This window comes from Rousettus aegyptiacus, unplaced genomic scaffold (genome assembly GCF_014176215.1).
Source record: "Rousettus aegyptiacus isolate mRouAeg1 unplaced genomic scaffold, mRouAeg1.p scaffold_m13_p_6, whole genome shotgun sequence".
Taxonomy (NCBI): Eukaryota; Metazoa; Chordata; class Mammalia; order Chiroptera; family Pteropodidae; genus Rousettus; species Rousettus aegyptiacus.
In genome coordinates, this window is record NW_023416309.1 from 30,208,267 (window position 1) to 30,232,177 (window position 23,911).

Here is a 23,911-nt window from a genome sequence, read left to right on the forward strand (position 1 = left end):
ATTTTGTCGAATGCTTTTTCTGCATCTATTGATATGACCATATGATTTTTATATTTCAATTTCTTAATGTGGTATATCACATTAATTGATTTGTGAATATTAAGTCAATCTTATATCCCAGGAATAACTCAAAATTAATCATGATGTATGACATTTTTAATGTATTGCTGAATTCAGTTTGCTAATATTTCATTGAGGATTTTTGCATCAATGTTCACGATGGATATTGACCTATAGTTTTATTTTTTGTTTGATAATTGAGATAATGGTGGCCTAGTAAAAAGAGTTAGGGAGACTTCCCTTCTCTTGAATTTTTAGAAGTGTTTGAGAATAAGTGTTCATTCTTCTTTGAATTTTGATAAAATTCACCTATTAAGCCATTCAGTCCAGGACTTTGTTTTTTAGAAGTTTTTTGATTACTGATTCAGTTTCGTTGGTGGTAATTTGTTGGTTCAAATTTTCTGTTCCTTCTTGACTCAGTCTTGGGAGATTGTATGTTTCTAGAAATGTATCCAGTTCCTCTAGATTGTCCAATTTGTTGGCATATAATTGCTTATAGTATTTTCTTATAATCCTTTGTATTTCTGTGGAGTCCATAGTTACTTCTCTTCTTTCATTTGATTTTATTTATTTGAGTCCTCTCTCTTTTTTTTTTATTATTAGTTTAATTAAATGTTTAATTTTGTTTATTTTTTTAAAGAATCAATTCTTGGTTTCATTGATCTTTCGTATTGTTTTTCTAGACTCTATTTTGTGTATTTCCACTCAGATCATTATTACTTCTTTCCTTCTATTCACTTTGGGTTTTGTTTGTTGTTCTTTTAAGTGTGAGGTTAGGTCATTTATTTGAGATTTTTCTTCTTTCTAGAGGTAAGCTGTATTGCTATGAGTTTCCCTCTTAGGACTGCTTCTGCTGTGTCCCATAGATTTTGGAAGTAAGTCCTTTTATTGCTCTCATTTTATACATTAAGAAATTAAGATCCATTAAGAAAATGTGGCTTTAAGAAATTAAATAATTTACTCAGGGTCTGACTCTGAATAGGTGGAACTAGGATTTGAAGTAGTAAATTTTTAGAGTATCCTCTCTTAACCATTAACATACACAACTCCATAGTAATCCTAGAAGGTCATTACTGCCATCACCATTTCATAAACCAGGGATGTTATGTAAACCTCATAACATCACAGCCTTAATATAATCCAAGTTAACCAGACTCCAAAGTCTTTCGCTTTATACAACTTTCCTTTTATGTTCCATGTTTATAAGCTAATCCTTGGTCCCAATCAGATATTCTGCATTTGTGGATTTTGAGGTTAAAAAGAACTGATAAAAGAGTGACGATGCGTCAGCACGACACCATCCATAGTTTTCGTAAGACTTCCAAAGTATATACACTCCTCTCGTGTTGGCGGCAACTTTATGTATAAAATCAAACATGCTAGTTTATTGAACTTCCACTTAAGAATGTCTTTTTCTGCATTACCATCTGGGTTTTCTGGCCATTTAGAGGATGTGGTAGGTCCCTGTTGGACTTTATTTCAAGTTCACAATTGCTGGAATTTTAAGTTATTGTATTCATTTAGCTTATGCTGGTCTTACATAAAAAGTGAATTTGTTGTATCAAATAGGAAAGATAAAATAAAACAGAGAATCAGGTCAACTCAAACTTTCTCAGCATCTGAGTCCAGGCTATGGGTGGTAGATCTCCTGTCCTCTTCTGACTACTGTTGAGCTGATATCCTAGGCTTCTAGTTTGCTCATTGGCTTAAAGTTCAGCCAAAAAAAAAAAAAAAAAAAAATCGACAGAGGCTGGGTCTCTGATAACTTCAAATTATATGCATGCCAAGGTACTCTGAAGTTAATGTGGGTGAGTCAGTTTTTTAGTATTTATAAATACTTATGATATATAGGTTGGAATTCTGGACTCCATCTAAAAGGAAACAGTGGTCTTTATTAGCTGTACTTGTCAACTTAGTAAGTATAAAAATGCAAAAAGAAATTAAGTTTTGGAAACATGAGATGGACAGAAGCAAAAGAATTCTTTTGATAAATTTAATTCCAAGAGACCGGGTTATAGTCCATGAAGCTAGAAGGGTGATACTCAGTTTAGTTCACTGGAGACTGGAAACTAAAATCAGTTTTTTTGGTTATTAAAAAATGTGTTTCATTAGTATAGCAAGGAAAAATACATTCTAGCACTTTATGTTATACATGAAAAGTCTCAAGGGGGAAAAATAATACAAATATAAAACCAAATTGCTATTGATGAAGGCAAACTTCAGTGCTACATCTCTGACCTCTCTTCCCTTGCAGTCTAACTATAGTCTTGATAAACTACTTGATATTCCATCTACCTGAAATAGTCTACTTGTCTTGCATACACACACACACACACACACACACACACACACACACACACACACTCGTACTCTATTATCTTTCTCCTAGCTATATCCTTTAGGTCTTAGCTTAGATGTTATTTCTTCCAGGAAATCTAATATCCCTAAGACCATATAAGGTACCATCTCTAATACCATAAACTACTGGGGCAGTAAGGGTCACTCCATATAGAATTGCCTCTTTACCTGTCCGCTTCTTCCATTTACCTCTAAGTTTTTTGATGATAGGAATTTGCTATGCCTTTATCATTATTGTATCATTAGGGATTAGCATAATGCCTGCCACAAATTACATACATGCTCTGTATAAATTTGTCGAATGAATGCAAACATTTTGCAATGGAGACAGCAAGTACTATCATCATCGAGGGTTCAAGACATGTTCTTTTCTAAACTATATTTCCTAGGATAAAACTAGTTTCAATTGTTTCAAAGAGCCATTAAGTTGGATATGCAGATATAACTGCTTGCCTGTTGCGATAACCATTAAAGCTAATCACAAGTATACTGCTTCTGTCCTTCACTCAATGAAATGTGAAAAGTGATGTGTGTCACTTCCAGGTGGAAGCTTTAGGAGCTGGTGCATGATTGATTCCCCATGTCCACTTCACAGTCATGGAAGTATGTGTTGAATAAGAGCATCTGTTAGAACGAGTCCCTGAGTGAGGCAGAATGGAATAGATCCTCCAGCTGACCCCGATAAACATGTGGTAGAATCAAGAAATCAATCTCTAATATTGCAGCACAAACAGACTCAGTTTGGCTGACTCACTTAGAGAACAGCTACTTCCGCCATCTCTTCCATCTTGCTATCAAAACTTGCATTCTCTCTAGAGGCAGAAAATACCAAATATTATCTTTCTCTGCCTTCCTTAAAGCTGTGGGACACAATTCTGGACAACAATATATAAGGGAAATTCTACTTGTGTTTCTATTTTCTACCTTCTAGAAGAAAGAAAAAGTTTGAAGAGAACTCTCTTCTTCCTTTTTACTGCTGCATATAATTGTATGAAGATATAATATAGCCAATTGTATGAAGATACAATCTAGCCAATATAAAGGGAAAAGACTAAGAATTAAAGTAGATAATTTTAGAAAAAGCCAGTGACATCGATGAGTGGCTACACTAAACTTGAATTTGTCACCTCAAGATTTATTACTATGGCAGACTATAAATGTTTTTAGTGTTTGGACCCCTGCTGATCAGGAATATTTTGTTACTTACAGCTGCCTGCATTCTAATTAGTAGTATGGAGAATATGCAAATTTCCCTCTCTGGCATACTATACTACATGAAATTCCAAAAGCAGGTACAAACCATCAGATTACATTGGGATACCCAGGAACCAAAAACATTTGGAAGAACTGAAAACAAAATCTTTTTGCTAAAGATGAAATCCTTATGCTAATATTAGAAAAAGACATATGCATGCTCATACTGGAGGAGAAGCATTAAGAGGGTAAGTGGGAAAAAGGCATTTACAAGTATATTCATTCTTGGCTTTTTTGTTCGGAATTAGCTCATAAAACAGTTTTCCAATTAATCACGTACCTAGAAAACTCTCAGTTGCCCTGGTAGTAATAATTGTCAATCATATGTATTTTGCCAGCAGTAAATTTGTGGAGGGCAGGAAGGAACTGATGAAGTGGTTCCCTTATGTTTGGGTGGTTATTTACAAAGGTCATTTATACCATTTTCCAACCTGATTTACATGGAATGGAATCCATCACCATTTGTTCCACCTCTTAAAAAGAAAAAAAAGAGTGTTCATTTGTTTATATCATCTGTCATTAGAAAATACTTTCCCAAGTGTAATTATTAATTTATTATTAAACATTCTATTGAATATTGACAATTTACATAATACTCGTTGAAAAATATAGAAGGATCATTCAGCAGTTTTTGAAGAAGTCACAGCATCCTTAAAACTGTAGAGAGAGTACAACGAATAAAACACAGACACTTTGACATGAGAAGGAAAATCTCCAAAACAATTCTTCCACCAACCCAATCCCCTTTTCTCTACATTCTCCACCAATTTCAGGAATTTTTTTCCAATAAGCCACTTGTACCAGCAGCCATAGACACAGATTGCATCTATGTTTCTGTGTTAACATATCCGATCAGCCTCTTCGTGGTGTTATTTATCCTCCAGTGAATACAATGCGGGGATCTGGTGTTATTCTTATATAAAAACTGCAGAAATGGAACTGCATGAGCTGGAAGAAATGACAACTAGTGAGAAAACAGGTTTCTGTGGGTTATTTGGGACAAAGAGTACTGGTGGACAGGGGGTGAGGTGCAGAAGGATCATCAGCAGGCAGTACAATGGCTGCCTTGGCACAGCTGCAAGTAAACAATAAGGTATTCCACAGGCTGACGGAGGAAAGCATCAATGAGGGGCATGAAGGTGTTGAAAAATCATTTGAAAAGTTTTCTGAGTCATGAGAAATACTCTTTAAAATTACATCATGAGTTCTACTGTAACTCATGTGTCCGAGATCAGTTACTTTCAAAATTACCTGTTCTTTCAGGCCTCTGAACTTTCTCACTAAATACTGTGAAAAAATGATCGCCACACCTTTTGGAATTCTGATTAGCTAATTTTCCAGCTGTTAGTTTCCATAGAAACAGCCTGAGTAAGGATTCATCAAAAAGTGTTCCAGGTTCATTCTAGTGCAATACAGCATGTCTAAGTGTTACATAAATGGATGTTAATATTATCATTATTAATATCATACTATTTTCAAACTTTAAAGTTTGTTTTTGAAATAAAGTTTGATTTTTCCTTAAAATGCTAAATCTTTTACACACTTAACAAAAGCATGATTTGTTTCTGGAAATTTCCTTTGCAGCTTGGGAGCACCTACTTAACTTGGATAATTTTAGATGCAATTAGTACCTTCAGCAATCAGTGTCAGACTGCCATATCTCATTCTTAGGGACATTGGGCTGAGTATTTCATAATGCCCCTCAAAAACTTTCAAAACTGCTTTTTCCAAATTTTCTGGAGCCTCTTTCCCTCAAAATGAGAGTACCTAACACAAATGATATAAGATGTGACTTGAAGGTTATTAATTTTTATATCCCTCCCCAGAATTTATATATTGAATTGGTGGTTTTCTCCTTCCAAATAGTCACCATTTGACTCTTGCATGTTTATCCCAAATATGATCTTACTAATTGATCTCATTAAGTGTCCTTGTACCAGGCACTTGTACAATTCTGGTATCGGAGTAAGTCTTAAATAGTTTATAACTGAATGATGACTGAGTGAGCAAGAGATAGAGGGAAAGTGAGTGGGTGATTGATTAAAGAACAAATCAATGAATACTCCCTTCCAAGCCAATACCACTTTCATTTTAATATCTACACAAATGGCGAAGCTTTGTGGTTTAGGGGTGAATGTAGTGGAAAATGTCAAAAATCACTTAGAACAAATCATGTGAATAAGAGACACAATTTAGTAGGACAAGGGCACTTAAGGAAACAAAAAGCATGATCAAAATATTGCAAGTCTGACTTTCTGTAATTGGGCTCTGAGAGAAATTCCAGAAATGATTTGAGTATCAACAACAAATCTGGATTAGGCATATCAACTCTAAAGCAACTGCTTTGAAAGCCTATGCTCAGTAGAAGAACTGGCACACTAATTTTCATGCTACTTTCCTCTAACTGGGCTTATATATTTATGGACAATGTTTATATATTATTTTTAAATGTAACTGGGGGGAAAGGTCCTGTAGCCTTATGCTAATCTTAAATCTATGAAACTTTATTTTTCCCATCTGCAAAATAAAGGATCAAACTAGATAATCTGTTAAAACTTCCAATGCTAACATTCAATAATTCTATAAATAAATAGTTAAACTTTGTTCACACATCTTCAACCACTCTTATTAACATTTCAGAGTCTCATATTAGGGGAACTGTTCCTTTAAATAGCCAGAAGGTCCCAAGGGAGATCATGCTGTAGACCATGAGATACAAAGCTGCTAGAGCAGGGTGAATGTGACACACATATCACATACTTATCTCTCTCACACACACACACACACACCTCTGTCCCATTAGCAGTAAACTATCTTTTCCCAAACTGGGGCATTTATGGAATTTATAATAGTTTACATTCACATGAAATCAGTCATATAAATTATACAGAGCAGAACTGCTCTTTAAATGATTTGTCAACTTTTTACTAAGTAGCTACAACTTCAAAAATGGAAGAAGTGCTTTCAAATGGAAGTATAACAGCGGGCTTGAGAAAGTCCTGCTTCCGATTGTGTCCAAAGTATCTTATTCTGTAGATTCCAGGCTGGGCAGTATCTGGGATATGCCATTGTATCGTTGCATTGCTAAGACCCAGTAATCCCTTGTGCCAATAGAAACTGTTGGTAGGAAACAGACAGACAAACCCAAATTTACTCTTTAAAATGCGTGATTAAAAAACATGTATTACTCATTAAATGAATATTCAGGGAACACCTACCATAAATAAGGCACTGGTCTAGATATTGAGAGTATAGCAATGAACAAAACAGATAAATACTTACTTTCTAGAAGAAAACCTTTAATGAAGAGCCATTTGCAGAAGAAATACCTTTACTCATTCCACCTTTCTAACAACCTAAACTTTAACCAACCCAGGAAGCCTTACCTGATACTTAGAACACAGTCGTCTCCTGCTTTAGAACTCCTAAAGCATCCTTTTAGCCCTTATTATCCTTTGCTTCAACTGACACTTCTTTTCATATTTAGAGTCAGTTGTTAAAAATACATATTTAATGAGCACATGTGCCAGACTGTATTCTAGAGGTTCTGGGGAGACAGCAGTGAGCGAGACAGACATGGTCCAAAGTTTCTGTGTTTCTCAATGATAGAAGAAAGGCAATAAGTGAGTAAACCACAAATAGTTTTACAAGTGATAAATGAAATGAAGAAAGTAAGACAGAGGTATCTGTAAAGAAATGTCACTTGAACTGAACCTACATCGTCTAGAGGAAGAATATTCTAGGAAGAGGGAACACAGAATGCAGTGTCTAAAACAGGAACAAACTTGGCACAGCCAAGGAACAGAATGCAGATCAGTACAATTAGGGCACAGCAAACCATGGGAGAGTAGATGAGATGATAGAAACAGATGGAGTCAGATCACATAGGTCCTTGTAGACCACGATGGTGGGTTCAGATGCTCTTCTAGATATGGTTAGAGACAATGGGCTAACTGACTGATAGCCTCAGATGTGTAGAGAGTAAACTCCTGGGTACAAAGGGTACGCTTGACATTCTGTGTTTCTCAGTGATAGATCCAGTGCTCTCAATGAATAGTCGATGGCATTGCTGCTGATGAACAAGGCAGAAGCCTACACATATCCTTGGTGTTGACTGCTATTCTGATTGGAGGCTTTTGAAAATAAATCATTCTTTTTAAAATTATCTTTATAACCTTATTTTAACAATAAATATGTTTTTATGACTTGTTTAAAAAATCACCCATACTTTAGAATCCTGAAGATCAGAAGAAAAATTATGCCCATATTTTATATAGTGCTATCAAATGGGCCACAACATGGTCAAAACTCTATTTTTAGTTAACCATGTGAATTGAAACAATATACAAATAATCAGTTAGAGGTGGTCTAAATTAGAAACAAATTGCCAAAAATTTTGCCCATTTTCATGCCATTGTCCTGTGGTAAAATGTATAACATTGGGAACAGTAACATTTTATTTTAGACACATTTTCAAAACTTCAAAATATTTGTTCAGCTTGGTATTTGGCAACAAAAGGCATAGAGATATATATGTCTCTTTGAAGAAACTCCATAAGCATATTTCTTTCTTACTTTAGTCAGTAAGACTTAAACACTCAAGCTTCTCATGTTTTAGTAATTCAAATGAAGAATCATTGACCATATATAAATACACAATACATGTTGGCTAACGACTCATTATTTTCCCAGAAAGAATGTCCGGATCTACAGAGTTATCTCAACAGCACCCCTTCATCCAGCACCCCTTCATCCAGCACCCCTTCCAGAAAATTTGCAAGAAGTCTAGACAGTTTTAAGGGTGATATGTATGACCATGAAAAAAATGCTAAATTAACAGATGTTTATAAGAATGGGGGCTACAACCTCATTAGCACCTAATCTTATAGAAGCACATATCGCACTAGTTTTGTGGAAAACTAGAATCAAAATGAAGTCTAATAAATTACCTAAATATGGCCAGATGACTTCTTGGGAATTTGAAATCATTAATATCATGTATTGAGCTAGTCTTCCCATTTGTCGTCTGTGTATTACTAACCAACGATTTTCAAGGTTTGAATGGCAAAATATTCAGTAGACATGCTCACCGAGTCTCCCAGGAGGCATCATTATGCACTATCTGCCATGATGTTAAAGTTGCCTCATATTTCTCCACAGTGAGGAAAGTCTGATGGGTCTGAAATGCAATGAATAAAACTGATCACATGCTGAACAGTCACAGAAGGAACCTGTCTGCAAATAGTCTGCTTGTTGACTATATGCAAACCTACCAATTGCTTATGTGAAAATGATTTAGAATTTCCATCCAAATTCTTAGCTGTTTCCCTTAACATTCTATGCAATATCTTCAGAATATTAATTTATCTAGTCTATTAAAAACCATGACACTTTTTTAGAAAGTTGAATGAAGCATAATTCTAGAGCAAGAGCAAATTTCGGAAATTAGGGCAGAGAAGAAACAGAACAAAACTTGAGATTTAGAAAAAGCATAAGTCAAACCTTTCATGATATGTTTATTGATCTATATTCCAAGATGCTCTCTAGTCACCTCAAGATTTAGGAAGGAAAATGGGAAAATTCTCTCATCTTTCTATTTTCTCATCTTTCACGTATATGATTTATCAGTAAATATACCTCCCTGAGTGAAAAAATTAAAAAGGATGTATAAATTTTCTTTGTCCTGAGGTGCTAAATGTAATTCCTGTATTTCTTCATAATGGATTTCTAGAAACCATACCCTAAGCAAAGTTTATTTTCCAATTGGAAAATTGCTATAATAATTTATTTCAGACCAAGAATTTAGCTTCAAGTAAAGCATGAATTAGAATAATGTAACAAATTAAGAGATACAAAGCCCCTAAATCTCAAATTTTCCACGAGATTCTTTAGATTGTGGTCATTAGGGACACAACTTATCTCTAAATCATCTTTATCCATTATAGCCCCTTACACTTGCCATTTACAGGTGTTCAAATAAAACTTTGCTGAAAGGATCACTTATTTACAGCTGTACCATGGGATTATTTCAAATTCTTCTCTAATTACTCAACTGATATTTAATTATATTCAATAAAAAAGCTTTCATAACCACAGTGACTTGTAAAGAGAGCTATTTCTGTCCATTTAGGGCAGAGCAACATTGGGGAGACCATAAATGGGTTACGAGATAGAGTGGGCCCTCATGTATAGGTCTAGAGTACAGATTTGAGAACAAGTCTAGGCTACTGTATACATAAGTTATGACTATCCTTTCCTCCACCACCCAACCTGATATACAATTAGTTAATACAAGCTATTAATCTTTCTAGGTCTCAGTAAAATAGGGATAATAAAACAGAACTCATTGGGTAGTAGTGAAGATTAAATTAGATTCATAAGACAATGTATGTAAGTAATTAGCCTAGTACCTACAAAAGTAAGCATTCAGTAACAGTGGTGAGGATGTGATAATTATTATTAAAGAAGGGTACTAAAAATTATTTTATGCTGAGTCCCAGAGCATTCTTAGAAATTATTTCTATTCTTGCTATAGTGCTTTGAGTACTTTGAGTGTTTCGTTCTCTTGCTTCTCCATGACAATAATGGTGACAGTATTTCTCCACCCTAAAAATATCAAATGATGGCAAATTCTGCAGTTTTACTACAATACTTTGATATCAACATTAAAATAATGTTATAAACATGTAAATATTCTGGCACAGCTTGACTGCCTAGAGAAATTATTTCAAACAGGTATATGTTAATTATTCAAGCAGTAGAACACTTTTCTCCAATGTCTTTTTGACAATGACATACTGCCATAATTGTTTCACAACAATAAGAATATTTTAATGAGCAGAAATGGGAAGACTTATTTAGAAGAAAGGTATTTTGAGTTATAAGTGACAATGGGCCCTGGTTAGAATAGCTTATCAATAGAGTGAATGAATGTATCCTCAGTTATAGTAAAAAAAAATCTGACCTTAAAACCACATTCATTTACCTACTCTCTTTTTCCTCTATATTTCTTAATGGTTAGAATTTTTACAACTAGATTGTCCAGTTATTGCTCATGTAGTTATAAGAATATTCTAAGGAGCCTGCAGAGGAGTAAAATTACTTCATTTTATTAATAGGTATATACAGACATATACTTTATCATACACATATATGTGTCATATGTACATATATACAATAAAACAAAAAAGAGTGTGAGATGATATATAACAAACTATTAACAGTGATTATCTCTAAAAAGGTTTATGAAAAGTGGGGTCCTTATATATTCTATCTTAAACACTTCTATATTATCTGTTTTGCACTGAGCATCTATTTCTTGTGTCATTTTTCATGATTAATAAATAAATATCCTATTAGGACTGTTAGAAAAGAGTAGGGAAATGAACAATGCAAGATAAAGTAAAGCACATGGGTCAGGCCTCCAAGCCAGTACAGCATCCACCCAGGGATCAATGGTCATTCCAACAGGAGATGTAGGACCAGAGGCAGCAGTGCTAGAGAAGAAGGAGAGCAGCCAAAGAGTAAGTGGGAAAAAAACAAAGATACACTTCTCCCTTGACCCTTTGATTATGTCACCAAATTTAGTAGTTTTTAAATTAAGATTGTATTCAAATTTCCATCTTCTCAAGAGATAATGTAGTATTCTATGGATTGAGCTATGCGGGGTGCTAGGCAGAACCAGTTAGAAGCTGCCTGTGTACCTTTTTTACAAACTCAGTTCCGCATTAACTGTTCCCACTAAAAATTTCTCCACACCTACAAAATCAGATGAAAAGCAAGTTGGAACATTTTATCTTCATGTTGTTAAACTATATAGGGATATTCAAGTGAATGAAAGGCTAAAAGATGAATTTAAATTTGTACAAAGAATTATCAATGCTTACCCGGTTTTCTGCTGAATTCTTTGGGTTAGCACCTACAAATACAACTTCAGCAACTTCTCCCTGAAAATAAAAAAAAAATTATTTTGCAAGTTCTAATAAAAGTATTTTTGTTGTGCCCATATTTGGGCCATTATTTATGAAATTTTCTAGGATTCTGAGTACCTATATAAATCCTATTCTATTTAATCAAGTGAGTTATCTTCTGAGAATATTAGATAAAGTACCCTTGCAAGAATGAATACAGGAATTTGGGGCAGTGAATTTTCTTTTGGTAGATTCAGGAATTGGTGAAGATATAGAGCTATCATTCATATTAATGACAACACATTAAAATGTCTTTATCAGCCTTTAATATATTCTTATACCTCACATATATAGGAGATGGACTGAATTTAAATAAGAGCAGTCAAAACTTAACATGATAGATTTATGCTTGCATTATATTTAACACCTATAATACACAAGAAGGAGTGACAGGGTATGTATTTACCTTCCCACCTGAAAGGACTTAAAAAACTAGACACATGTGGAAACAATGATTTAAAAGACTGTGGATATCAGGCAATGGAAACAGTGACCCTCGAGTGACAGAAAACAGACAAGAAGAGCCCTGCAAATGCCTCAGCTTAATGCCTTCAGAGAGTATATAGTCCATAGCACAAAGAAGCAAAATTTAAGCAGAGCAAAGGCAGTCTATCTAGGTTAAAGAATAGATGAAGGCCAAGAGTCTTGAGTTCACAGGGTAGAGCAACAGAGAGAAGAGAGTTACGCAGAGAGAGAATTTAGGAGATTTGCAGAAGACTCTCATCAACAATGCATGCATGTAAGGGAACTACCTTTACCCAGGAAAAGAATCACTTGAAAGAATTAGAAGAACAATCTCAGGCTCACGTAGAATAGGGAAAAGCTCCTGTTCTCCACAGACAAACTGGGAAACCTCATAATTCAAGAGTTTTACCTCAGTATATGGGAGAGAGATTTTCCCTAGAATAAAACCTCCTTTGGCTCTGCCTAAAAAAACTTCTTAAGACTCAAAGTTATTAAACTCTTTCCAGTAACTTAATAACACCCTGAAACAAAGCTTAAAAAAATATTTACAGGAATAGAAAAACCTCCAGCACCTAACGAGATGAAATTCACAATGTCTGTGATATCTCATCAAAAATTACCAAGAATATAAAGAAGACAGACCTATCTATAATAATAAAACTCTCAATCAAAACTGACCCATAAATAAAATACATGATAGAACTAATAGACAAGAACACTAAAACAGTTCTTATAACTGTATTTTGTATGTTCAAAAAGCTAGCAGAGAGAATGAACATAGTAAGTAGCTAACCACAAGATTTAAAAAAATGACCTCTAAAGATGAAAATGCACTTGATAGAATTTTCAAATTAGACATAGAAGAAAACATAACTGAGTTTGCAGATGTAGCAATAGAAACTATACAAAATAAAAAATGGGAAAACTGAAGAAAGTTAATAAAACAGCAGTGAGCTGTGGAACAACTTCAAGCTGTCTAATATATGAGTAACTAGAGGTCCCAAAAGATAGAATAAAGACATTCAGAAAAAGTATTTTTAGAAATAATGGACAAAATTTTGCGAAGTTACTGAAAAGTCTAGAAACTCAATGAACCCCCAAGCACAAGGAACATAAAGAAAATGACATCGAGCATCATTAAAATCAAATTGCTTAAAATTGGAAATAAAAAGAAAAAATTCTAAAAGCAACAAAAAAAATATATAATGCTCAGAGAAAAACACATATAAAGATGACAGCAGATTTTTTTCATTGACAACAGTGCAACCAGAAGACAGCAGAGCAACATCTTTAAGATAATTAAAGAAAAAGCTCCTAACCAAGAGCTTTATAAACATGAATATATTATTCAAGAATAAAAGCAAAATAAAGCATTTTCAAACACAAAAGGAGAAAAGAAAAATGTCAAAAGATATCTTTCAAGCAAACAGAAAATGATACTGGATGGATATTTTGATCTACACAAAGAAGTGAAAACCCCAGAAACTGTTAATGTGTGAGTAAATATTTTTCTCTTTTCAAATCTAAGAGATAATCTACGGTTTAAAGTAAAAAATAAGACCAATCCAGGGAAGAGTCCATAATATGTGGAAGTAAAATACATGACAACAACAGCACAGACCGGGAAGAGAGAACTGGAAGACCACCACTAGCCAGACTGATCAAGAAAAAAAGACAGAAGGCACATATTATTGGTATCACAAATGAGAAAGGTGATATCAATACAAATTCTATAGATATTTAAGAGATAATAAGGAAATATTATTAATGACTCTATGTCCATATATTCAATTACCTAGATGAAATGCAATGGACAAATTTCTTAAAATATAGAAACTACCAAAGATCCCTCAAGAAGAAATAAAAAACTTTAATAGTAAAAACATCAAATTATGCACTTTAAATATGTATAATTTATTGTATGTCAATTATATATCAATTAAAGTGTTTTAAAAATAACTCTTCCCTAAAAATAAGTCTTCTCACCACTTATCATGGTACGCAAGACCTTTTAGAGGTAAGTTTCCACCAACTCTTTCACCTTAAGCCCTCTACCATCTATACACCACAGAGGTGGTATGTCTTGATGGGCAAAATGATTTCCTACTCATCCTCCAAGACCTAGCTCAAACTGAAAACATTTTTTAATGTAATGAAAACTTTCCATGGATTCAGAATCCATGTTGACCATCTGAACAGAGATGTTCTATTCAATTATTTACTCTCCTAAATTATATTATTAACTCTCCTGAATTATTGTCATCCATTTATTTTTATCTCCTTTTATTTGTTTGCACCAGTGAGATTACCAAATTAGCCAATCTGACCAATAGCAAATTGTTCCAACAAGAATTATTTAGAATCTGCAAAAACCAATGTACTGCTTATATAGAGCAATCAGCCCTGCCACCCATATTACAGTTTATTTTAAAAAATAAACTTTATATGTGATATCTGATTAGCCAATTTGTCCTAATCCTTAAAAGTATTCATTTCCTTTATTTTTTTCACAATTCACTATTTACTCACACTCATCTTAACAATGAGAAACAATCCCAATACAGATACAACACGCAAATTCAAATGAAAGGGGTATAGAGCAGGAACTTCTGACATGACAGAATGAGGCAGTCAATGTGTCCTCCAATCTAAAAAGAAACTGTATATACACACACATACACAAAACTGTCAAAAAAATATTTTGACACTTTTGATATCAAATACTGAGAAATGTTTAGTCATTAAAACTACTTAACTAAAGATGAGCACAAGTATAATTCAACCAGAGTAGCAAAGGCCATGAAATCAACAGCTCTCCTGCTGCTGCCAGAAGGAATTCACTTGATTTGGAACACAGCCTTGTAAAGTGGTGATCTCAGTAGAAGGCAAACATTGGGGGTTAGTAGCTAGACTGGTGGACTAGTCAGGGATTGAATAGTTTGGGGAAGGTAAGGTAATCTAGTGGTCTTTTCTGTGTGTGTGAATATTTTATTTAGTCATTTTTCTTTACAACTGAAACTCTGGTAATTCGAAATTAATGTCCTTGCCTGTAACCATCTTATAGACCCCAGAAAAAGTTTCAACCTTGTGTCCACATAGTTCTGCCACGCTTTATCCAAATGAACCTTTATGAACCAGCTGCCATCCAGTTTCATGTGGACTCTCTTGCCCACAATCTCACTTGGGAAAACCAAGTCCTCAGAGTGTGGCTCCTGTGAAGCTTTTGCTCATTCTTTGTATGGCTTTTTCAAGTTGGCTTATACAGAATTCTCCTCTGAGCAATAAAGAGAACAAACTTCCCACTGAACTTTTTCTCCAATTTGTGTACTAGTCGAACTTGCATTTTTCTGGAAAGACTTCAGTTGAGGAACACAAAGATTATAATAGCTTTCCAACCCCCACCAATTTAGTTTCCTTGTCTGCTGGTTATATTCAGCTCCCATAGCTGGGCCCTGAGATCCAAATTCATCTCCAGCTCAAGGAGTACCTGAAAGGTGCCAGACTCGAACTCGCCCGGCTTCTCACCATTGGACTTCAGGATCTTCATGCTCGAACTGAACATGGCCCTCTCCATGGTGAGCACCAGCCTAATCACAGTGATCTTGATAAGCAATCCTTCTATCCTGGACTGACCAGAGGCTGTGAGCATGCATAGCAGAGACCAGAGCAGACCCAAACCACACACACACATCTATGGCCAATGGAGTCTGTGTATAGGTGCAGAGGAAACATAAGTAACTCCAGTGGAAATTAAAAGCTGAGAAAAATTAGAAAATGGTCTGAAGTTTGAATACATACCCCGGCCCACACAGATCTATCAACAGAGATTGAAATTCTTACTCCTTGAGACATCCTAAATTAAATTCTGACCATCATTAGGTTGAACATTAAGTGATATAATCAAGGGGCAACATCATGAGAGCTAAACTTAAAAGTAAAATCAAGAAAAAGAAAAACTGAGCAAAGATATCAACAGTTACACATTGCAAGAGAGACAGGCTTTACTAAATTAGGCAAGTTTTAAATGAGCAAACAAACAAAAACAATAACTCTGTGGTGGGGAGGTAAAGCTAGAATCTGAAGTTGGTACGATGTATCAAAAAATCATCTAATACTCAACAAAATATTATGAGATGTGCATTTTTAAGAAAGTCCTGCCCATACTAAAAGAAAAACTGCCTCTCTCTGTGTCCAGATGTTCAATTTAGCAGAAGACTTCAAACCAGATGTTCTAAGAACTAATATGTCATATTTAAAGAATTAAAGTATAATGGTAACAATCAAATAGAGAATTTTAGTTAAGATGATTCATTTTTAAAAAAGAACCAATTGGAAATTCTGATGTTGGAAATCACAACAATGAAATCAAAAATTGATTACAGGGGTTTAATATCAAATGTGAGATGACAGAAGAAAACATAGGTGAACAAAAAGCTATTAATATAAATTACCCTATCTGCAGAATAGAGAAGGAAAAAAATTAAAGAAAATTTAACAGAGCATTAGAAACATGTGGGACAAAATCAACCAAAATAACAATCACTAAACGGAAGTCCTAGAAAAGAGAAAGAAAAGACAAAAAATTTTTTGAAGAACTGAAAACGTCCCAATTTTGGTGAACATTGCCTTACATATCCAAGCAACTCAGTAAATCTCAACTAGGATAATTACATGATTCACATTTAGATACATTATAACAAATTAGTGGCAGACATAGATAAAAAGAAAACCTTGAAAGCAGCAAGAGAAAAATAATTCCTTACTTACAGGGATACTACAATAAGATTAACGATGGGCTTCTCAGAGAGTGAAGAACAGAAAACAACAGGATAACATATTTAAACTACTAAAAGAAAAATTTTCAACCAAGGATACAGCAAAATTATTCTTCAAAGATAAAGGCAAAATAAAGCCATTCCAGATAACAAAGGCTGAGAAAATTTGTTGTTAGCAGAATTGTCTTACAAAAAATACTAATGGAAATTCTTTAGGTTGAAAGGATGTGATGTTAGATGGTAATCCAAATTCTTAAAAAGACATAAAGAATACCAGAACTGGTAATTATGTAGGTAAATAAAAAATATTATATAAATATACTTTCCCACATCTCTTTCTTAACTTCCTTAAAGGGCATAAGAGTATATAAAACAATAATTATAATACTATATTATTTCATTTATATATAGATGTAATATATATGACAATAATATCACAAAAGAAGGAAAGGAAAAAGATATCTTAGACCAATCTCTTTATATATTTTGGAATTAAGTTAGTATTATATTGAAAAGTTGGTTATGATTAGCTAAGATACATATTACATACCTGAGAAATGATAAGATATATAAATTTGGTCTCTGCCTTCATTTCTTGGCACACAGCTCCTAAAACCCTTGGAATCTACACAGTGATATATCTGTTTATATGTTAATGAGATGACTGGTGGCTGTGGACTTCTGAATAACCTTGAGATGAGGGCTAGTTGCCTGGGGAACCAACCCTGCGATTACAGAGTTGGAACTTTCAGTTTTAATCCCCTGATCTCCAGGGAAAAGAGCTGGAGGTTGAGTGAACGACTGATGGCCAATGATTTAATCAATTATACCTACATAATGAAACCTCCATAAAATCTCTACAATACATAGTTCAGAGAGCTTCCAGATTGAATGCATGAAGATGCTGGAAGGGTGGGATCCTTGAAGAGGACATGAAAGCTCTGTGCTCCTTCCCCCATACCTTGCCACGTGCATCTCTTCCATTTGGCTGTCCCTGAATTGTATCCTTTTATAATAAATTGGTAATCTAGTAAGTAAACTGTTTTCCTGAGTTCTTTGAGCCATTCTAACAAATCATTGCACCCGAAGAAGGGGTCCTCCAGTTTATAGTCAGTCAATCAGAAGCACAGGTGACAACTTGGATTTGTCATTGGTGTCTGAAGTGGGGGGAAGGGTACAGTCTTGTGGGGTAATTGACATGAATTGTAGGACACCAAGTTGGTATGCACAGAGAAATGGAGACCTGCTCGGTGTGGGGAAAACCTCTACACATCTGCTGTTAGAAGTATTGGGAGTAGAGTATTGAGAAGAGAAAGAGTTCTTTCTCCTTTTCAAGTCCTAAAACAACAACTAGGAAAATAACTAAATACATATATAGTCAAAAAAATCAACCGAGGAATAAAAAGGTACACTAAGCATGCACTAAGCATAAAAATAACCTAAACTTCCACCTTAAGAAATGAAAAGAGCAACATCAAAGCAGGCAGAAGGATATAAAACATTAGAGCGAAAAATCAATAAAATAGAAAGTAGAAAAACAGATAAAATCAATGAAGCTAAAAGCTGTTGGAAGACACAAATTACCAAAATCAGGAAGAGTGGATATCATTATTGACCCTACAGAAATTAAAAGAATTATATGGGAATACTATGAACAACTGTATCCCAATAAATGAGACAATTTATATGGAATGGGCAAAGTCCTAGGAAGATGAAAATTCTTAGAAAGATACAGCTTCCTAAAGACAAATTAAATTCCTAGAAAAACACAGAACTAACTCAAGGAAAAACTAGAAAATCTGAATAAGCCTGTAACAAATAAAGGAAATAAATTAGTAATTTAAAATTTTGTGATAAAAAGAGGCACAGGTCCATATGGCTTTGCTGGTAAATCTCATCAAATATTTAAAGAAGAAATAATACCAATCTTTTGCACACATTTTTAGAAAAAACAGAAGGGAATATATCTTAACTCATTCCTTAAGACCGGTGTTACCCTAATACCAAAGGCGGAGCAACATCACACGTGAAAAAAAAGACTGAAAATATCCCTCGTGGGCATGAGTGCAAACCTTTTTAGCAAAATGTTAGCAAACTAAATTTGACAACATATAAAAAAGAAGTTATACCATAATTAATGGATATTTTTAATATCTGAAAATCAACTAATGCAATATACTATATTAATAGAATAAAAGACAAAAACCATATGATCGCCTCAGTAGACATAGAAAAGCATCTGAAAAAAAATCCAACACCCGTTTTTCATAAAAACTCTCAACAAATAAGGCATAAAAAGGAGCTTTTTCCACCTGGTAAAAGTCATCTACTAAAATTATATATATATATTTTTTCACACTTAACTACTAAACACTTTTCTTCCGAGCATCAGAAACAAGATAAGGGTATCCAGTTTTATGACATCTATTTTACATTGTTTTGGAGAATCTAGCCAGTGCAATAAAAGGAAAAAAGTAAAGGCATCCAGAAAAGAAATCCAAAAAGGAATAAATAAACCTGTTTTTATTCACAGGTGATGTGGTCCTACATATAAACATTTCTAAGGAACGCACCCCCCCCCAAAAAAAAATCTATTAGAACTAATAAATAATTTAGCAAAGCTACAAGACACAAGATCAATATAAAATAGTAGTGGTACAAATCCTGCTTCATTTCTATGTGCTTTTCCTATTCTTGATTTAAGAGACTTGTTCTGAGCTCCAATGAATGGTTCTATGACACTCATCTAAGAGGAAAAAGAATAATTGGGATTTTAGAAATTCAACTATACATAATTATCACCTGAAAAATAATTATTTCCCTATTATCATGTTTGCAGAGCCTTTGTAGAGATAAGAACAATTATCAAAATTACTGTTGCTGTCAGTTGATCTATAACATCCATAGAGACAGCTGGAGCCACTAAACATCTTTCCCCACCCATCCCCAAACACAGGCTAATGAAGCATTCCAAGACCTCTTTGTGAGGCTTACCACTCTGTATGTAGGATTCACTGGCTGCAGGATATCCCCAAAAGTCTTGCCTATAGGTGCTCTATCCGCAATATTAGGAATTATTGAGTTTATCAGTTGTTTGAAAAATGGAGGCTCAGGTCCTGTGCTCAGGTTGGCTACTGTGTCCTAGAACAGAGAACATTTGCTTAAGGAGAGTACAAGAAGAGTCAAAAGATGTTTTCCCAAGTTCCCCACCCCCAGAAATGTGTTCATTAAAGGAAAACATCCTTCCCCTACCTCCAGAAATAAATATGTTAACAAAATATGAGGGGAACCTTACTAAAATGTGAGCCTACATGTGCATAATTTAAACCTTCATCACTAGAAGAAAGTTTAGGTCATAGGCAGTGTTTTCACTCCCCTAGGCAGTATAGTTCAGCAGTCAGAGTGTAAACTTGTAAGTATGCTACACAGCTTAGATTCTAGGACACTCGTATTTTAAATGCGTGACTTTGGACAGAAGCCTAACACATAAGCCTTTGTAAGGTGACACAATAATTATTTTTTTAATTTTTAAGAAGTGTTGAGCCTCTCATATTTTTCCTAAATCCCTCTCTGTGCTGATTAAAGAATATAATAAATATATATTTTAATTTACAATTAAGGTTAGCCTGACTGGTTTAATCTACATTTCCCACAAAATTTGTCACCTTTAATAATGTCATCAAAATACTAACCTCAAATTTTAAATAGTCCTTTTATGTGTTTAATAGACTTTCATGCTCACTTTATATATTTAATTGTTACAACAGCCATATAATCTATTACCATTCCCATTTGGAAATGAGAAAATAGACTTAGAGATACTCAAGTAGTTTATCAAGATCGCATAGCTATTCTTGGATACATAACCATAAAACTAACTGTGAAACAAATTTCCACCAAGTGAATCACAATTTTCTTCCTAAATATCACTATAAAAATTTAAGACTCTATTTCCATGGGAAGAGCTATAGATCTATGATTGCAATGAAAGTTAAACAGCTTTTATATCTAGGGATGGATTATAAGTTTATATTTTTCTGAATAATTTGAATATTCTACAACTAGTTAGAGCTTTTACAATAGAAAAGAAAAATAGTTCTACTCTGAAAAAAGTATCAAACCTAAAAATAAGAACATCATGATAACAATAATCAGGTAATTAAAATATATTCTAATACCTTGCGCTGAAAACTTCAGACTCACAATTATCAACAAATTAGGTGGAGGCTTATGAAATTGCCAATATTGAACAGTTTAAACTAAAGAAACATCAGTTTTGTTTGTTTCAATTTAATACATCCAAGCTCTTTCTATGAAAGGGCTTTATTATCTCTGCTATGCCATAATTATTTTGCAACCTTATTGGGGTTTATATGGCATTATATAATGATCTGTTTATTATTTAAACTCTTTATCCTGCTTGTTGACTAATCTTCCCACCCTAGAGTGCAGCTTCATAAATAACTATTTTCAAAGGGAAGACTTCCACAAGTGGAGTTCCTTTAAGTAAATTTGCTTAGGTGTGCATATTTTAGAAAGATATAATATGCATGTTTATGCCCAGGTACTGCTCTACTTCATCAAATCTAAGCTTCTATTGACTACAATAACTTATTATTTTTGAACTACCAAGAAAGTAAAAACATGCTACCAATTATAATTGTAAGATTCCTCTGATTGGAAGATGCGTCCCAATTTCAGAGATGTTATAACATGAAAATGGGCATCTCAAATTGATGACGCACTCAACTTGTGAAATGACTGGAGAGAATCTGGCCAGTATTAGAGATCGATGGTTCAATTTCCGGTTATAGTTATAATAAGCTTGATCATTTATCATCTCTGAACCTATTTGCTCATCTGAAAAGTGGGGGGAAATGATACCTCCATACATCACATGATGATTGTGAGGGTAACAAGAAATGATACATATAATAAAAGCTGTCACCACCATGTTTACTGACTCTGAGTTTATTATCATTTCACATCTGAGAGATACCTCATAGCTATAATCTTTTTAATATAATGTTTTCAAAGAAACTGAACACTCACAGCTAAAGTTCTCTTTTGCTTCCCTCTCAATCTCTCCACCCCTGATACACATAGGTATTTAACTGTTGATTACCGTAGCAATGGCCTTAGCAAGAACTCTAAAGAGCTGGATGTAAGCAGACAGAGTGTGTGGTCCATAAATCGTTGATGCTGCCTCATACCGCTGAACCTGCAGGAAAGTCAGGGCAGTATTGTACACCATTCTGTATATTTCAATCTGTTTAGCAAGATGTCACACCTTAGGTGAGGGGTGATGCTTGCACATCTCATGTATTTCAAACCAGCATAATTCAAGATTAATTCTGACAAAGAGGGGGTTGGGCATTTTCATTTACCAGCTAAAAGACATGGCTCCTATCAACTACTTGTTAAAGGCAGTGAGTTCCCTTAGCTCATACCATTTCGACTATCAGTTCATTTAATCTGAGAAAGGGTAATAACTCCAAAGTTTATGTCTATTTTAAGTACTTGTAATATAAATGTTTACCCCCAAGGAGTACAGCAAAGGGAAAAAAAATAAGGAACAATAACACTCTTAGTCATTCCTGGATAAATTGGGTGATAATAGTACTATCTGGTGAAGTACATTTAACACAATGTAGAGCTATAAAATAGAACCAAACACATCTCCTTTTACCTAAGCCTTTGGTTGTCCACAAAAACCTCCTCAAATTCATCAAATCTAAACTAGAGTTCATCACTACAAATATACCACCTTCCTTGCAACATTCTTCATCTCAGTGAATATCATCTGTTCAGTCTCCCACACCAGGGTCATCAGGCAGTTATATCAGAATCCTATCTTTTCCTGATTCTATATCTCATAAGTATCCAAGTCATCATTCCTTAAGATCTCCTAAATTCTTTCATTTGTATCTGTTTCTACTGCTTTTACCTTGATGAAACCCTTACCTCTCACCCCGATCATAACTACAGCTTCTTAATCGGTTCTCTGCCTCCACACTTACCCTTCCAATTCATTTTCCATATTGCCATCCTGGTGACCTTTCTAAATCACAAGTTTGATCAGAGCATTCCTTCATGTGAATTCTACTTCAGTTCCCTCAAAACTTCCTTATTGAATCAAATATACTTCCTTACTGTAGTATAACATGAAAGACTCTTCATCAACTAACCCCTCCCTCACATTCTAGCCCCTGTTTCACTACCCTCATAGTGCTTATTCCATGGCACTCAACTAATTATGGCACCTTGAATGTACTAAGTCTTCCCCTCTGGATCTTTGAATATGTAACTCTCTCAATATGGAACATCTTTAACTTTTATTTGCCTAATTGGCCCTTACTCCTTCTCCACAACTCAGGCAGATGTTACATCTTTCAAAAATTCTGTCAGTCTCCATGCTCAAATACCGAGTCTAGATTGGTACAATTTCTCTTTGTTTTCATATCACTATGTGCATCTCTTTCACAAAAATGTAATCATCTGATTTTCTTCTTTGTCTCTTACTAGACCATAAATTCTAGTGATCTTGAGAGCAGGGGTAGACTTTTTTATTGCTAACCCAGGAGTAGCTAGTATTATATGTTGCAACAAATACCTGTTGAATAAATGAATGAATGAATGAATGAATACTAATCCTTGCAAGACCATATCCCAGAACAGGGAGATAAGCTTGTAGGGGTTCCTAACCTTATTTGTGTCATGGACTCCTTTAGCCATCTGTTGAGGCCTATGGACTCCTCTCAGAGTAATATTTCTAAATGCATAAAATAAAATGCATGAGTTGACAAAGCTGATTAGACTGAAAGACATTAATCAACCAATTATGTGACAGAGTAATGTTTGTTCTTCTTACTGAGTACCAAGATCTCGTAGTGGATTTAATAACTACTGTGATCTTAAAATAGTGATGAGAGTAAAAGATATTTCCATATCTGAAATAATTGTATGTGAAATAAAAAATATCTGTGGTTCCTATTGGTGACAAAGTCAGAGGTACTGCTAATATTATTT

The 23,911-nt window shown here is 34.3% G+C and overlaps 1 protein-coding gene and 1 pseudogene across 14 annotated transcripts in view; both read right to left on the reverse strand.

Annotated features, from left to right (window-relative positions):
* Positions 1-691: 691 nt before the first annotated feature.
* Positions 692-23,911, reverse strand: part of ASAH2 (N-acylsphingosine amidohydrolase 2) — a 95,711-nt gene continuing 72,491 nt past the window's right edge. For 10 of the 14 annotated variants that reach the window (XM_036222080.1, XM_036222078.1, XM_036222077.1 and 7 more), the window contains 5 exons: positions 22,008-22,103; positions 19,877-20,023; positions 11,559-11,618; positions 8,763-8,851; positions 6,449-6,789 (listed from right to left, as the gene is read on the reverse strand). In XM_036222080.1, coding sequence (XP_036077973.1) covers positions 6,600-6,789; positions 8,763-8,851; positions 11,559-11,618; positions 19,877-20,023; positions 22,008-22,103 — 582 coding nt within the window. In that variant the 3' untranslated portion in view covers positions 6,449-6,599. Of the gene's footprint in view, positions 4,146-6,448; positions 6,790-8,762; positions 8,852-11,558; positions 11,619-19,876; positions 20,024-22,007; positions 22,104-23,911 lie in introns of those variants that run through there. The other 4 variants (XM_016154365.2, XM_036222085.1, XM_016154366.2 and 1 more) reach the window with 3 other exon arrangements.
* On the reverse strand, positions 14,041-17,218 carry LOC107515500 (annotated as a pseudogene).